The sequence below is a fragment of the Elephantulus edwardii genome, unplaced genomic scaffold (assembly GCF_000299155.1).
Source record: "Elephantulus edwardii isolate Elephantulus edwardi_28Jun2011 unplaced genomic scaffold, EleEdw1.0 scaffold00025, whole genome shotgun sequence".
NCBI classification, from domain to species: domain Eukaryota; kingdom Metazoa; phylum Chordata; class Mammalia; order Macroscelidea; family Macroscelididae; genus Elephantulus; species Elephantulus edwardii.
The window spans coordinates 8,260,712-8,276,414 of NW_006399775.1; the positions used below are offsets into that span (position 1 = coordinate 8,260,712).

At 37.6% G+C, this 15,703-nt stretch overlaps 1 protein-coding gene across 1 annotated transcript in view; it reads left to right on the forward strand.

The window, feature by feature from the left end:
- The first annotated feature begins 9,750 nt into the window (after positions 1-9,750).
- The window catches only part of SNTG2 (syntrophin, gamma 2), a 644,399-nt gene continuing 638,446 nt past the window's right edge, over positions 9,751-15,703 (forward strand). The window contains exon 1 of the mRNA XM_006882917.1: positions 9,751-9,846. Within this exon, the coding sequence (XP_006882979.1) occupies positions 9,751-9,846 (96 nt within the window). The remainder of the gene's footprint in view (positions 9,847-15,703) is intronic.

Consider the following 15,703-nt stretch of genomic DNA (forward strand, 5'->3'; position numbering starts at 1 on the left):
TTATATATGTAAATATATATAGAAATTAATATATAAAATATTTAAATATAAAACATATGTATACATATATATGTGTGTGTGTATATATAACTTCTTGTTGTTGTGTACCATTGAGTCAGAACCGACCCATAGTTGGCCCTCCAGAGGGTGTTCAGAGGCAGTTAATTGCTCAGGAAGAGATTGTCTGTCCTTCTTCCATGGAGCAGCTGGGGGCCTCAAACTGCACACCTTGGGGATTGCAGTGCAGCCTCTTGCTGCTAGGACACCGGAGAGAGTGTGTGTATATATACATACATTTTAAAATATATATACATTTTAAAAATATTTTATATATTTTGTGTATGATTTCTTTACGTATATGTGTATGTTTGTTATATTCTTAGGATGCATTCTTAGAAGAGTAAGCATGGCAAAAAAATTGTTCTAAACCATTTTCTAGAAAATTGTGCTTGAACACATAGCTACGAACAATGTGTAAGAGTTGTACAGTTCTTTAGAGTTCTATCATTGAACAATTTTACATACCCGTGGCAACCTGAGTTTATTTTATTGCTTTCAACATGTTTGTTTGTCTAGTACTTTTAAAAAATAACAAATTTTGTTTTACTACTGTGATCCCGCCCCCCCCCCCCATTTCTAATAAAGTTGTGTATGAGTGAGTTCTGGTGGCCTAGGGGCAAGAAGCTGTGCTGTAATCTCAAAGGCAGGAAATTCAAGGTCACCAGCTGGTCTATGAGAGAAGGATGAGCAATCTCCTCTCATTCCATTAACTGCCTCAGAAAACCCTCTGAAGGGTGAGCTATGGGTTGGTTCTGACTCAACGGTACACAACAATAACAACAACATACTTTATATTAATTTGTATATTAAGTGTTTTTTAGAATTCTTATTCATTGTACATTTTAGTAGAGTGGTAATTTTTCTTCTTTATCACGATATCTATTTATCTTAATCCAGCATATTCTATATGCAGAAGTCTTTAAAAATTATGTATTTTGTCATGTAAATATTTTATATTTTATATTGTGATTTTTTTTTCAATAAATGTTGGCCTGGGTCACAATAACCCATTAGGTGGATAAATACATGCTCATTACTGTTTGCTTTATATATGGTTGTTTTTCTGTAATTTTGTAGTTTTTGGCTTATGAAGCAGGAATGGCATCTACTTCCTAAGTAACATGCCTCTGGAAACTATGAATTTTGATAAATGTCGATAGTTGTAGAACCGCTTCAAGCCTTTCGTTCTTAGGGTCACTGTGTCGTACTTGACTCAGGCAATCAATAACCATATATATCTACATATCTGCATATCTGTATCTATCAGGTTTATGTAATTTAAAAAGAAATCATTGGATGTTGTGTTGTTGTTGTTGTTATGTGCGGTCAAGTCGTTTGCGACTCATAGCGACCCTATGTACAATACCCCTAAACCCTGTTCTATCCTGTGCCAATCGCATTGCCTCTGACACACCCATCCTGATTACCTCAGTCATTGAATCAATCCATCTCATAGAGGGTCTTCCCCTCCTGCGCTGTACCTATACTCTACCCAGCATGATGTCCCTCTCTAAAGACCTGTCCCTCCTTACAACATGTCTAAAGTATGTCAGACGAAACCTCAGAATCCTTGCCTCCAAGGAGTAGCCTGGTTTAACCCTCTCTAGGAAGAGTCTGTTTGTTTCCTTGGGAGTCCATGTTTCATTCAATACTCTTCTCCAGCACCACAGCTCAAAGGTGTCAATTCTCCTTCTATCCTCCCTAGTCATTGTCCAGCTCTCTGATGCATAACAAGTGATTGTAAAGACCATGGCCTGTATCAGGCGCGCACCTTCGTCTCCAAAGAGACACTGTTGCTCTTGAGTACTTTAGAGGGGTCCCTAACAGCAGACTTTCCCATCACAATACGTTTTTTGATTTCCTGGCTGCTGTGGAGCTGAGCAAACTGAAGCTGTGAACAATCTCAATCTCTTCGCCATCCATCCTGATGCTACCGATTGGTCCAGTGGTGAGAATCTTTGTCTTCTTGACATTGAGTCTCAGTCCATACTGAAGGCTGCAGTCCTTGATCCTCTGCAGTAAGTGCATGAGGTCCTCCTCAGTTTCGGCAAGCAAGGTTGTGTCATCTGCATAACGCAGATTGTTGATAGATCGTCCACCAATCCTAACGCCACGCTTCTCCTCATAGAGCTCAGCCTCTCGGATAATCTGCTCTGCATACAGGTTGAAAAGGTATGGAGATAGGACACATCCCTGATGCACACCCTTCCCAAATTTAAACCATTCATTGTTGCCCTGCTCTCTTCTGACGACTGCCTCTTGGTCCAAGTATAGGTTTCACATTAGCACGATTGAATGTTGTGGGATTCCCATTCTTCTCAGAGTCAGCCACAGTTTGTTATGATCCACGCAGTCTAATGTCTGCATAATCAGTGAAACACAGATAGACATTCTTCTGGTATTCCTTGCTTTCAGCTAAGACCCATCTAACATCGGCTACAATATTCCTGGTACCACTACCCTTTCTAAACCCAGCCTGGACTTCTGGCAGTTCTCTGCTGATTTACTGTTTCAGTCGTTTTTGGATAATCTTCAGTAGAATCTTGCTTGCATGTGAAATCAATGCAATTGTCCTGTAGTTTCTACACTCAGTTGGTCACCCTTCTTTGGAATGGGAACACAACAAAAATAGCAGCCATATTATGCTGCTTAATATACACATGTCATCAGGTGGGACCAGTCTTTGGACAAGACATCAGAGAGGGTCAGAAAAGGAGAAGAAAGCCCTCAGTGAATTAAACTGGTAAAGTTGCTACAACAATGGCCTTATTTAGCCAAGAAGATATTGTTAAGATAACACAAATTTAAAAAAAAAAAAAGATAACACAAATTTAAGCCAGGCAGGAGTTCTACATACTAACCTTGACTCAGTGATAATTAAGAAAAATGATGGGGAAAGATTGTGGATTGGACAGATATTTTTGTTTTCATTTTTGCTCAATAATTTTTAGTAGAAAAAGCTAAATTTAGCTTTGAAGAGATTGAGTTAAGACTATTTTACTTCCATGTTCTCGCAATGATGAATAATGCTGCTATGTACATTGGTGTACAAATTTTAGTTTGTGCCTTAGTTCTCATTCTCTTGCAGCATATTTCAAGTAGTGAAATAGCTGGATCATATGAAATTTCTATGTTAAATTTTCTGAGGAATTGCCAAACTGCCTTCCAGAGTGGTTGTGCCATTTTACAATCCCAGCAACAGCGTATAAGAGTTCCTATCTCACCATATCCTCTCCAGCATTTATTACTTTCTGTCCTGTTAAACTTTGCCCTTGCTAAATGTCCAATTACAATAGAATGGATTGAGAAATTATAGTACATTCACACAATGGAATACTATGCAGCACACAGGAGCAATGATTTTGTAATTCACTACCTAAATGAGAGGGTCTGGAGAGCATTATACTGAGTGAACTAACTCAGACTCATAAGGACAAATAGTGTATAAAACCATTATTGTAGAATGAGTATGCGCGTCTGAGGGGGAAGGAGCAGAAGGGTGAGGATAGGCGGGGAGTGAAGAATGGTTAATCATGTTGTGGTGGTAGTTATGTGCTGTCAAGTTGCCTGTGACTCATAGCGACACTATATATAACAGCTGTGAACCCGGCTCTATCCTGAGCCAACCTTATTATCTCTGCCACACCCACTCCCATTACCCCAGTCACTGAGTCAATCCATTTCATCCAGGGTCTTCCTTTCTTTCATTGTCCCTCCACCCTCCCAAGCATAACGCCCCTCTTCAAGGATTGGTCCTTCCTTGCAGCATGCCCAAAGTATGTCAGATGGAGCCTTTTTTACAGTATAATGAGTCCGGGGGGAGTGCGTGTGAAGGAAATGAGAAAGACCTGGAGTGAAAACCAATGCGTATGTACTTTGTAAATAAACTAGAATAAAAATTTTTTAAAATCACAAAAACAAGACCAACAAAAACTATTTCATTTCCAGAAATGCAGAAAAAGTGCAAAGTCATTCATATTATTGTTTCTGTTAACAACATTACTAAGGCCATCCTAGTGAAATACGAAGAAAACTGGTTTGGAGTAAAGGAAGATGAGTAGAATATTTGTTTTTTGTACATTTGGATGTGATACTTACTCATATTCCTTAACCTCAAACTCCAAATTAAATGTTATGAGGGCTGGAGATGATGTGTCTGGTGAATTAACATAGTACTTGGCACATAGTTGACATTCAGTTAATGTTATATTTATGTAAGTACAAAACATTTTTGGCACAGTAATTCCAATTTCACATAAAATTATTGTTTTTAATAGAAGAAAGTGATCAGAATAAAATTATCATTTAGATTTGGAATGTTTAATTACTTCCAGTTTAGCTTTATTTCTAATTTTAATTTTTTAACATACTTGAACAGAAGTTGATATTATTTTAAATAGCATTATCAAGCTCAGATGGCATAATAAAAGAACATGTGATTCATAATAATTATATTTGCATTCGTAAGATAACATATTTAAAATATTATGTTCAGTCTTTTAAAATTATAGCCATATTTTCCTTGCCTTTATTTCATATAACTTTAAATCTTCATTCAGGTGTGGTTTTTTTATTTTTTTTTCCCTTTAGTTATCCAAAATTCCTTTACCAAGGTAATTGGTTTTATTCTTATGTGCTACTGAATGGTTTCCAACTAATTGTATGCTCAACTGAATGAAAAACTGACCAATGCCTACTATCCTCGGTTTTAGTGGGTTTTCCAATACGGCTTTTATAGTTATTGGCTTTAACTTTCACCACGTGAATAGGCAGTTGTTAGGTGCTATCAAAATAGGTGTGACTCATGTACTTTGCGCTACAATCTGAACCCTGTACTGTGCCATCCACATCATCTCTGACATACTTGAGACTGTAAAATCACTGTAAGTCCCTCTCAATTAAGGGTCCTCCTCTTTTTTACTGACCTAGTACTTTTCCAAACATGATATCCCTTTCCAAAGAATAGCTTTTACAAACAATATGTCCAAAGTATGTGAGGTGAAGACTCACAGTTATTGCCTTCAAGAATACTTGGCTCTACTTTTTGGCAGTATGAGATATTCTGTACTGTTTTCCAGCACAACAAATCAAAGATATAAATTCTTCTTATTTTAGCTCTCAGATGCATAATAGGTAATTAAAAATACCATGGCCTGAGTTAGGCATACCTTAGTCTTCAAACTGACATCTCTACTCCTCAGTAATATGGAGATATTCTTGACAATGGACTTTCTTAATGTGATACATCTTCTGATTTCCTTACTGCTAGCACCAAGTGTGTTGAAAAGTGAAGCATTTGTGTCTCACCAATGGATTGCATAGATTGCTGAGAATATAAATAAAATGAAGAGAAAATAATCTTGTTCTAAATAATATGAGCCCCTTTATAGAAAGCATTTGACTTTCTGTTATAATTCTTCTTGATAATGGCACTTTTCTATCCTTTGATGTCACCTCTACCCCATTTCTGTCATTTTCTTTGTGCTCTTTTTTCCTAAATCAATTATCCTGAGCCTTTATTTTTATAATAGTGAGCTCCTTAAATATTCTTCAAAGTATTGCCATTTTTTCCAATATCTGTAAAGACATTAACTGTCTATTATGATCACCATTCTAAATTAAGAAATTTTATGGAAATTATTGTTCAGTATGTTATTTTTGTCAATGTACAGATGTGGATCATAATGGATAGGGAAGGTTAGAAAGAGCAGCTTCCTTACAAAGGTACCAGGTGGCTGGAAGGTGTGGAGTTTGTGGTATAAATCAACTAAACTCAAAGCTTTGTCCCTGTTGGACTGAAGCCTGTGAAGTTACTGAGGAGCTTGTTGAAGTTGTGTGCCTGCAAGTGTGAACCAACTCATAGCTGATCCTACAGAGGGTTTTCAGAGGCAGGTACACATTAGAAGAGATTGCCCATCTTTCTCCCATGGAGCAGCTCGTTGACTTGAACATCATGCCTTTAGGATTGCAGCACTGCTTCATGCCACTAGGCCACCAGAGCTCCTCTTGCTGTTGTTTTGTACTGTAGAGTAGAAATCAATCCATAGCACACCCTCCAGTGGGTTTTCAGAGGCATTTAATCACATGGGAGAAAATTGCCCATCATTCTCCCAAGGAGCAGCTGGTGGCTTTTAATCACATGTCTTTGGGATTGCAGCACTGCTTCTTGCCACTAGGCCACCAGAGCTCTTTGCAGCCCCTAAACAAAGTCAACAGGCTCCCTAGAAGGCTATTAAAAAAGTAGCCCTTGCCCACAGGCAGTCGTTTGCAGAGAAAAGTTTGCAAACCTTAGGGCATTAGGGTAGTTTAGGAAGAGATTGCTTTGATATATGTATACTGAATATATAAATATACCAACTCACTCATTAATATTAAGTTAAAACCCACTCTTAACTGAACCTCCATTGGGTTTCTGAGGCTGAAAGGCACACAGAAAGAAATGACCCAAGGTTCTTTCTTCCACGGATTTGCTGGTGGATTTGAACTACTAGAAGGCATGCTGTGTTTGAGTCCTACAGAGCGGCAGAGTTCCATGTATAAACATGTATAGAGTTACATTTCATGGACATTATCATGGATGGTAAGTGACATTTGTATTTGTAGATGAATGAATTATCACAAGACTAGGATAAATTGGAAATAGGATTTACAGGATATCAGACAAGTGGAACATTTTATCGTAGAAATGGGATTAAATATTAACTGCAGTTCCCGGATAGAAGCTTGTTTGACAAATATTTAATGACCTACAAAATTGTATTATGAAATAACTGTTGTTACAAGCTACTTACGGTTTTTCAAAATGTTAGCTTTGACTTTTGAGTCTTGGGATTATTTCTTTTTCATTTATTTACACTTGCAAAAACTCACGTCTCTCTGAACTAAGTCATTGTTCATACACTGACTGAAGCATTTTTGTATGTTTATGATATATATGTATGCATGTTGATGGTTTCTTGAACATAAGAAGTGATATTTGAAGGTGTGGATAGATAGAATGGTAGATGGCATTTAAAGAGTACAAAGCCTACAGAGGAAGCAGTGATGTGTTTTATGGACTGACAATGATGACATTTACACACACACTCATATAACTGCTTTGTACAATATTTTATCAATAATCAGTGATTGCCTGGGTTTTGTTAAGGTTTTACAGTTGGGTTTTAGCACCTTGCAGGTGAATAATAAGAATGTAAATACTGCAGTAATATTAAGAATTGACAATCAAACAGAAGATATCTCAAAGAATAGTTATTATTGAGAATAGGTTATCCTAAAATAGTGGCAAAAAGAATACAGGAAGTCTCGCAGTTCCTACAATGGGAAGTTAAGCTTGACTGTGATCGTTTACAAGGGAGAAGAAGGAAAAAGTGGGAACTGACCATAATTGGCCCCTCATGTTGTGTATCATACCAAAGCCTGAGTAGACATTTAAAATGGAAACTGAGTGAGGCTTCTAATTTTTCCTCTGTACCTAAGAGTGACTTAAAGGTTACCATTTAGGTATAATTTCTCAGTTCCTTATTCTTTAGAACAAAACACATCTTGTGTTTTTGGATCATACAGGTAGTACCATAACTGAGATCCAATTAAACTCACAAGCGTTCTAAGTTCCATCCATATTCATGTCATCAACATGGCGTGAATGTCTGTTACATGGTGAGCATTGCGCTGCCAGTTTTCAGAACAAAGAAGAAAATGAAACGGTGCCCACTTCGTAGGTGTTCAGAGTCAAGTGGGGACAGAGATACTTAAGCAAATACAGGAAATGTTAAAATAAATGTAGGAAGTGTTAAGAGAAATACTTTAAGAAGGTGCTGTACAAACTCAGAGGAAAAGTAGGATATTTATTGCATGTAATTAAATCACCATATTTCATCACAGTTGGAATTCTATTTTTTTCCTATTAGATTGTTTTTTTCTTTTTCAATTTTGCAAAATTACACCTTCTCACAGTGAAAAATATTTACTTATTCCTCGATGTTTACATCATCTTTTTTTCTTAATCTCTTGAAGTGGGCTCATCGTGTGAGAGAGCAAGGAAAAGGGCAAGAATCAAGGTGACACACTGTCCCATTATCTGTAATAGCAGTCACTTTTAATATTGAATTCAACCCTGGAATTTGGGTTCAAGTTATCTTCTAGTTAGTGAATATACAAAGGGCAAATACCTGGCCAACACGCTGGAAGAGATCCATATTTATTTCCTTTCCAAAAAAAAGGTGACCGAACAGAGTATGGAAATTATTGAACAGTAAAATTAATATAACACACTGGCAAAATTCCACTGAAGATTATCCAAACAGGACTGGAATGATACATTGACTGAGAACTTCCAGAAATACAATCTGGGTTTAGAAGAGGTCGTTTCACTAGAGATATCACTAATGTCAGATGGCTCTTGGTAGAAACTAAAGAGTACTAGTGGAATGTCTGTATTTTATTACCTATACAAAAGCATTTGACTATGTGAATAAAAAAAGAATTAAAAAATGGCTAAGCTTAAGGAAAATGGGAATTCCAGTCTACTTGATTTTGCTTATTAAAAACCTATACTTGGACCAGGAAACATTCTTCAGAACAGAGCAAGGAAACACTGCATGGTTCAAAATCAGGAAAGGAGTACGTCAAGAATGCATCCTGTCTCCATAACCTTTCAATCTATATTCAGAATAGATTATTCAGGAAGTTGTACTTAATTAGGAGGAATGTCACATCAGGATTAGAGGAAGGCTAACCAACAACATACGTTATGCAGATGATGCAACCTTTCTTGGTGAAACTGAAAAGGATTTGAAGTGCTTGCTGCCAGATGTTAAGAACTGTAGTTTTCAATATGGATTGTTGCTCAACATCAAGAAAACAAAGTTTCTTACCACTGGGCCAATTGGCAACACCATGATTGAGAAGAGAATAAGGTTGTTAACACTTTCAGCTCTCTTGGCTCCATAATCAACACTGCACCAGCAGTCAGGAAATCAAAAGACAAATTGCACTGGGAAAATCTGCTGTCAAAGAACTCTCCAGATTATTGGAAAGCAACAGTATCAGCCTAGAGACTAAAGTGTGCCTGATTCAGACCATGATCTTGGCTATTACTTGTGAAGGATTACAGAAGACGAATTGATGTCTTTGAGTTGTGGTGCTGGAGAAGAGTCTTGAAGATACCATGGACCTCCAAGAAAACAAATAAGCCCGGTTTGGAGAGGGTGAAACCAAGCTTCTTATTGGAGGCTAGGATTTTAAAGTTCTATCTCACATACTTTGGGCATATAGCCTGTATAGACTGGCCCTTAGAAGGGTGTCATGCTCAGCAGGGTGGAGGGACAGTGCAGGAGAGGAAGACCAGAAGGAGAAGGATTGTTACAGTAACTGGGGTAATGAGGGTAGCTATGTGGAAATCAGTGAGACTGGCTCAAAACAGGCCTGGCTTCAGAGCTGCTGTAGGTATGGTCTCTGTGGGTCATAGGTAACTCGATGGCCTATAACACCAATAAGAACAAGGTATATTTACAACTGCATCCATGTTTCAATGCATAGAGGTGATGCAAACCATAAAGTGATTAACAGTTTGCTGAAAAGTTTGTGGTTGAAATGCACGGTGGAAGACAGGACTGAAGGTCTGTATCTTAAATACCGAAGCCTTGAAAACTGTGCACATGAGGTCACCCAGAGCTAGAAAAGGCAACTATGACCAGCAACAAGAAGTCAGCACTAATTCAGGGTTTTAAAGGTCATTCTGTTAAGGCAATTATTTCTGGCTACAGCCCCATGGTAGTTATCTGGGTAACACGAGAAATCCTGTGAGAACACACCTGTTCTATGGCATTTAAGAAGAACCTTTAGAATTCTTATATTTATTTTTAAATTTAAATCTAGTGGGGGAAGGAAGAGAATCTCCTCCTGTGCAGTTAACTGCCTCTGAAAATCCACAGGAGGGTCAACTATGGGTCAGTTCCGACTCATACATAACAAGAACAATAGGGGGGAAATAAAGGGTTTTTTATAGTAATGGGTAATATATGAGTTACAGTTAATATTTACTATTATTTATGTCAGGTGGTCATTATAAACAGGGCCTATTAATAGAGCCATGACTAAACATTGTTATTAAATAAATGAATATAGTGTATCAGAGTGCAGAATTTTGTGTTAGGCAATTAGCAGCAGTAGGAAATATTCCTAGAGATTTGTTAACATTGATGTACATATAAATCATCTGATAATAATATTAAAATGCAGAAACTGTTCTGTTAAGAAAGTATGGAGACAGGACACTTCCCTGACACACTCCTTTGCTGATCCCCCCCTTTCTCTCTTTTTTTCTTTTTATCATACTAGCTTAATACAAAATTTTAATGCATTGTTTTCCAGAACAGATTCTTCCAATTTTCCTCACCCCCCATCAAATTATATCACTTCATGATTAATCCTCCCTGCCCCCTACATGTCTCAGGCCTCTGCTTCCACCTTCACCCTGCCTTGAATCCTTTTGCTAATTCTACATTAATGGTTTTAGACAATATTTATCCTGGTGGGACTGAGTTAGTTCACTCAGCATAATGCTCTCCAGTCCTTCCAAAGTTAGGTGATAATTTACAAAATCATTGCTCCTGTGAACTCTGTAGTATTCCATTGTGTGAATGTACCATAATTTATCAATCCATTCATTTGTGGTTGCATATCTCCTAGGCATCCACAAGAAAAAGACTGATAATTGAATTACAGTATGTTCAAAAGACATGGAAATAATTTTCACAGGGTAAGATATTTAAAGGAAAAATAGATACATGAAGAAATGCTCAAAATCACTGGCAGTAAGAGAAATAAAAATCAAAACCACAATGAGGTACCATCTCACTGCATTAACAGTGGCAAAGTTTAACAGGGCAGCAAGTAGTAAATGTTGGAGAAGATGTGACAAGAAAGGAACTCTTATACATTGTTGGAGGGATTGTAAAATGGAACAACAATTCTGGTAGGCAATTTGACACTTCCTCAAAAAGCTGAACATAGAAATTCCATATGGCCCAACTATTCCACAACTTGTAATATACGGTGAGAAAATGAGAACTGAGGCACAAATGGAGACTTGTACCAAAGAACATACTAGCATTATTCACCATTGCAACATGGAAACAATCCTTTCCTGATTTTGAAACATGCAGTGTTTTCTTGCTCTGTTCTGAGGACTACTTCCTGGTCCAAGTATAAGTTTCACATAAGCACAATCAAGTGATCTGGAAGTCTCATTCTCATCAGAGTTCACCACAATTTGTTGTTATCACACAGTCATATACCTTTGCATAGTCAGTGAAATACAGACATTCTTTTGTTATTCTTTGGTTTCTGCCAAGATCCATCAGACATTGGCAATAATGTGTCTAGTGCCAGGACCTCTTCTAAACCCAGTTGGTACTTCTGGTAGTTCTCTGTCGATACACTGTTCCAGTCAAGTTTGCAGCACAGTTTTCAGCAGGATTTTTCTTGCATGTGATATTAGTTATAATGTTTGAAAATCTCCACATTTATGTGATCAGTTTTTATTGGATTGAGAATAAATACGAATCTCTTCCAGTCAGTTGTCCTCCAGATTTCTTGGCACAACCTGGTGAACATGTCCAGTGTAGCATGTGCATGTTGAAATACATCAGCTGGTATCCCATTAATTCCTGGGGCCTTGATTTTTTTTTCCAAGTCCTTCAGAGCATCCTGTACTTCTTTCTTCATTACAATTGCCACTTTTTTCCAACAAATTATTTTATTTTTTAATTAGTTTGCTTAAAAATTTAGATACATTATGTTTCAAACTATTAGTCATTCACATTGTGTTTCATACAATCCTCATGCATTATTTTTTATAAAATTAATAACCATTGGACCTTGCCCGTCATTACCCTGTCTTTTTTACCTGGATCCTTCTCATTTACTTCCCCCTCCCTTGTTCCACCCACCAAACTGTGCAACCTTGTGGTTTAATTCCTGTATATCCTCCCTCCTTTCACTACCCCCTCCTGAACTCTCATACATGTTTTACTAGTTATCCATCTATTTTTACAATAGTGGTCTTATATAGTTTTTGTCCTTATGAGACTGAGTTAGTTCACTCAGCATGATGCTCTCCAGCATCTCCCAACTCAGGATGGTTTTCTAAAGTGATGCTCCTGAGTATTGCGTAGTATTCCATTGTGTTATTGTACCACAATTTTTCAGTCTATTTTATTCTGGTTGGACATTTGGGCTGTTTCCATGTTCTTGTGATGGTGAATAGTGCTGCTATGAATATTGGTGTACAATTCTTCATTTGTGTCTGTCTCACTTCTAATTTCCTTGTGGTATATTCCCAGGAGTGGAATAGCTGGATCACTTGGATTTTCTATGTTCAACTCTTTGAGGAAATTCCAAACTGTCTTTCAGAGTGGTTGTATCATTTTACAATCCCACCAATGGTATATTAGAGTTCCCACCTCTCCAACATTTATCGCTTGCTGTCCTGCTAAACTTTTGCACTGTTATTGGGGTTTGAGATCACATTGTGGTTTTGATTTTCATCTTTCTTATTGCTGTGGTAAAACTGATGAATGGGACTTTCTAAAGATTAAATCTCTGTTCTCATCAAAAACTGATCCCAGCGTAGTGAAAAGAAAGTCTACCAACTAGGAACAAACACTTGGCAATACCATTTTGGACCAAAGTCTCATAGCAAAAGTTTACAGAATACCCCTGGGTCTCCAGAAGGAAAAGATTAATAACCAAATTCTAGAATGGGCAAAAAATGTAAACTGCTTCAGATCCTTCTCACTTTCATCAAGCAAAATTGTTGCATTTGCATAATGTAGCCTGCTGATGAGTCTTCCTCCAATGATGCCACATTCCTACTCATTAACCCCAGCCAACCAAATGATCTATTCTGCATAGAGATTGAAAGATATGTAGATAGGATATCAAGAATATAACCCATGAAGAATGCAAAAGGACATTACAAATACAGAGGAAGAAGAAAAGACCAAAATGGATGTCGGAAGAGACTCTGAATATTGCGCTACAGTACCGAGAAGCCAAAACAAAGGGAAAAATAAAAAAGTTAAGGAGCTGAATAGAAGATTTCAAAGGCCAGCTTGGGAAGACAAAGTATTATAATGAAATACACAAGGAACTGTAGACTCAAAATCAAAGGGTTGCACTCACTTAGCATGTCTTAAGCTGAAACAACTAAAGAACAAATTCAGGCCTTGAGTTACAATACTTAGGGATGCTCTGGTTGGAATAGTGAATGATCCAGTAATTATTAAAAGAAGGTGGAAGGTGTATACAGAGTTACTGTACAAAAAAGAATTGATTGACACAGAAGAATTTCAAGAAGCAACATATTAAGAGGCAATGATGATTTCTCTATGTGTCTGTTAGCCACTTGAACATCTTCTTTCTGAAGCTTTTGCTACAGAAGATCAGGGATTGTAGTCTTCAATACAGATTGGAGCTCAACATAAAAAAAAAAAAAAAAAAAAAACAAAAAAAACAACAAAGATTCTCACTACTGAGCCAATTGGCAGCACCATGATAGATGGAGAAGATATTCAAGTTGTTAACAATTACAGCTTGCTTCATTTCACAATCAACACTCTTGGTACCAGCAGTCAGGAAATCAAAAGAAGTAGTACACTGGGAAATTCTGCTGTCAGAGATCTCTCCAGAGTACTGAGAAGCGATGATGTCTAAATTTCACCTGATCCTGTCCATGGTCTTTACAATTGCCTGCTATGCATCAGAGCACTGGACAATGACTAAGGATGACAGAAGAAGAATTGATGCCTTTGACTTGTAGGGTTGGAGAAGAGTCTTGAACATATCATGGACCACAAAGAAAAAAAAAAGTCTGGCTTGGAAAGAGTGAAATTAAGTTCCTTCTTGGAGACTAGAATTTTGAAGCTCAGTCTCACATAATTTGGGTATGTGTCCAGGTGAGTCTGGTCCTTGGAGAAGGACATCATACTTGGAATAGTGGAGAGACAATGCAGGAGAAGAAGACCCTAGAGAGATGAACTGATACAGTAATTAGGGCAGTGGTGGTATGTGTGTTGAAATCAGTGAGACTGTCTCAGGATGTGTTATACATAGGGTCATTGGTGACTCACCAGCACATAACAACAACAGCACTAATCAGTTGATTAGGGATCTTTGTTGTTTTGTGATGGCAAGAGAAAGCTTTGTAGTTCACATCTGCCAACTGTTCTATAAGAAAAGGCTGGAAAATCTCTGCCTGTCAATGTTTACAGCCTCAGAAACCCAATGGAGGTTCAGTATGATTTGGAATAGACTTAATGGCACTGGGTTTTGGTTTGGGGTTGGCTCTGTTGATCAAAGGGAATCTGCATTTTTACTGGGTTCCAGGAATATCTTTGTTACCTGCCTATAGACCATTTGTTAAATATCAATAAGTTCTAGATTATGTCTTTCATTCTGAAAGTGTGCGACATAATAGGTTAATTTGGTGAGTTTTTCTTTTTCTCAGTGAGCCTCATACCAGTTAGATCCAAGTTCAAGTATGGCCTAGACATGAATAATTTTTAAGAGTATTTTATTCCCATCTGCAGCCAAGTATGTAAAATCCTGATGCTCACTTTGTCTACTCATTTCTTAGAAACCGGAAGTATGCAAAAAAGGGGAGGGGAGGAAGTGAGGTACTACCATGATGTGATTCCAACACACAGAGACAATTAAGGATAAACTAGAGTTGCTCCACAGGGTTCCCACGGCTGTAAATCTTGCTGAAGCTGACTGCCACCCCTTCCTTCCATGAAGTAGCTGGTAGATTGAATAGTCTATGTTTTCATTAGTGCCCAAAGGGATGGATTCTGCATAGCTTGGCCGCAGCCTCTGTCTCTGCTGACTTGAGTTGTGGCTTCAGCTGTGCTCTTTGTTGTTCACCCCTTGGGAATTGAAACATTCTGCTTTGACTTTGTAAACAGCTAAATCTTTCTGACTTTTCAGAAATCACTGATTTGGAAGGCTCTTTCCTAAAGCTGAGCGGATTGTGTCCTGCACAAAGCACATAATCTTGGATGCTCAGTGGGTTAGCATTCTTGTTCTACTCCTCTTTTACTAGTAAATGTGCTCTGGTACAGGAGCACCTGATGACAAGAACATGCTTTCTAATTGGTCGGCCAATAAAAGTGCCTTTTTCAAGTTTTCCAAAGAGACATGTTTTTATAGTTTGTCCAAAGATGCCATTCTGACTCAATGCATTCTTTAACTATTAAGAAAATCTGATGCATTTGGGTTCTTTAAAAATTTTAAATTCCTAGGGGAGCTCTGGTGGCCTGGTGGCAAGAAGCTGCAACTACAATCCCAGAGGTGCACGGTTCGACTCCACCAGATGCTCTGCCGGGGAAGGAGGGGCAATCTCCTCCTGTACCAGTCAGATCTGATTTGACGGTACACGCACACAAAAATAATAAAATAAAATTAAAAAAAAATTTAAAAAATTTTAAATTCCTTCTTGACTAATATTTTGTGACCAAGTAAAATGATATTTCTTGGGAAAAGGAATGACAAATATTTTTCACTCTCACCCAATCTAATTCATCAGAGACAGCATATTGCTAGAATTTGTTTATTTTTATTTAATTAGTTTAATCATGGA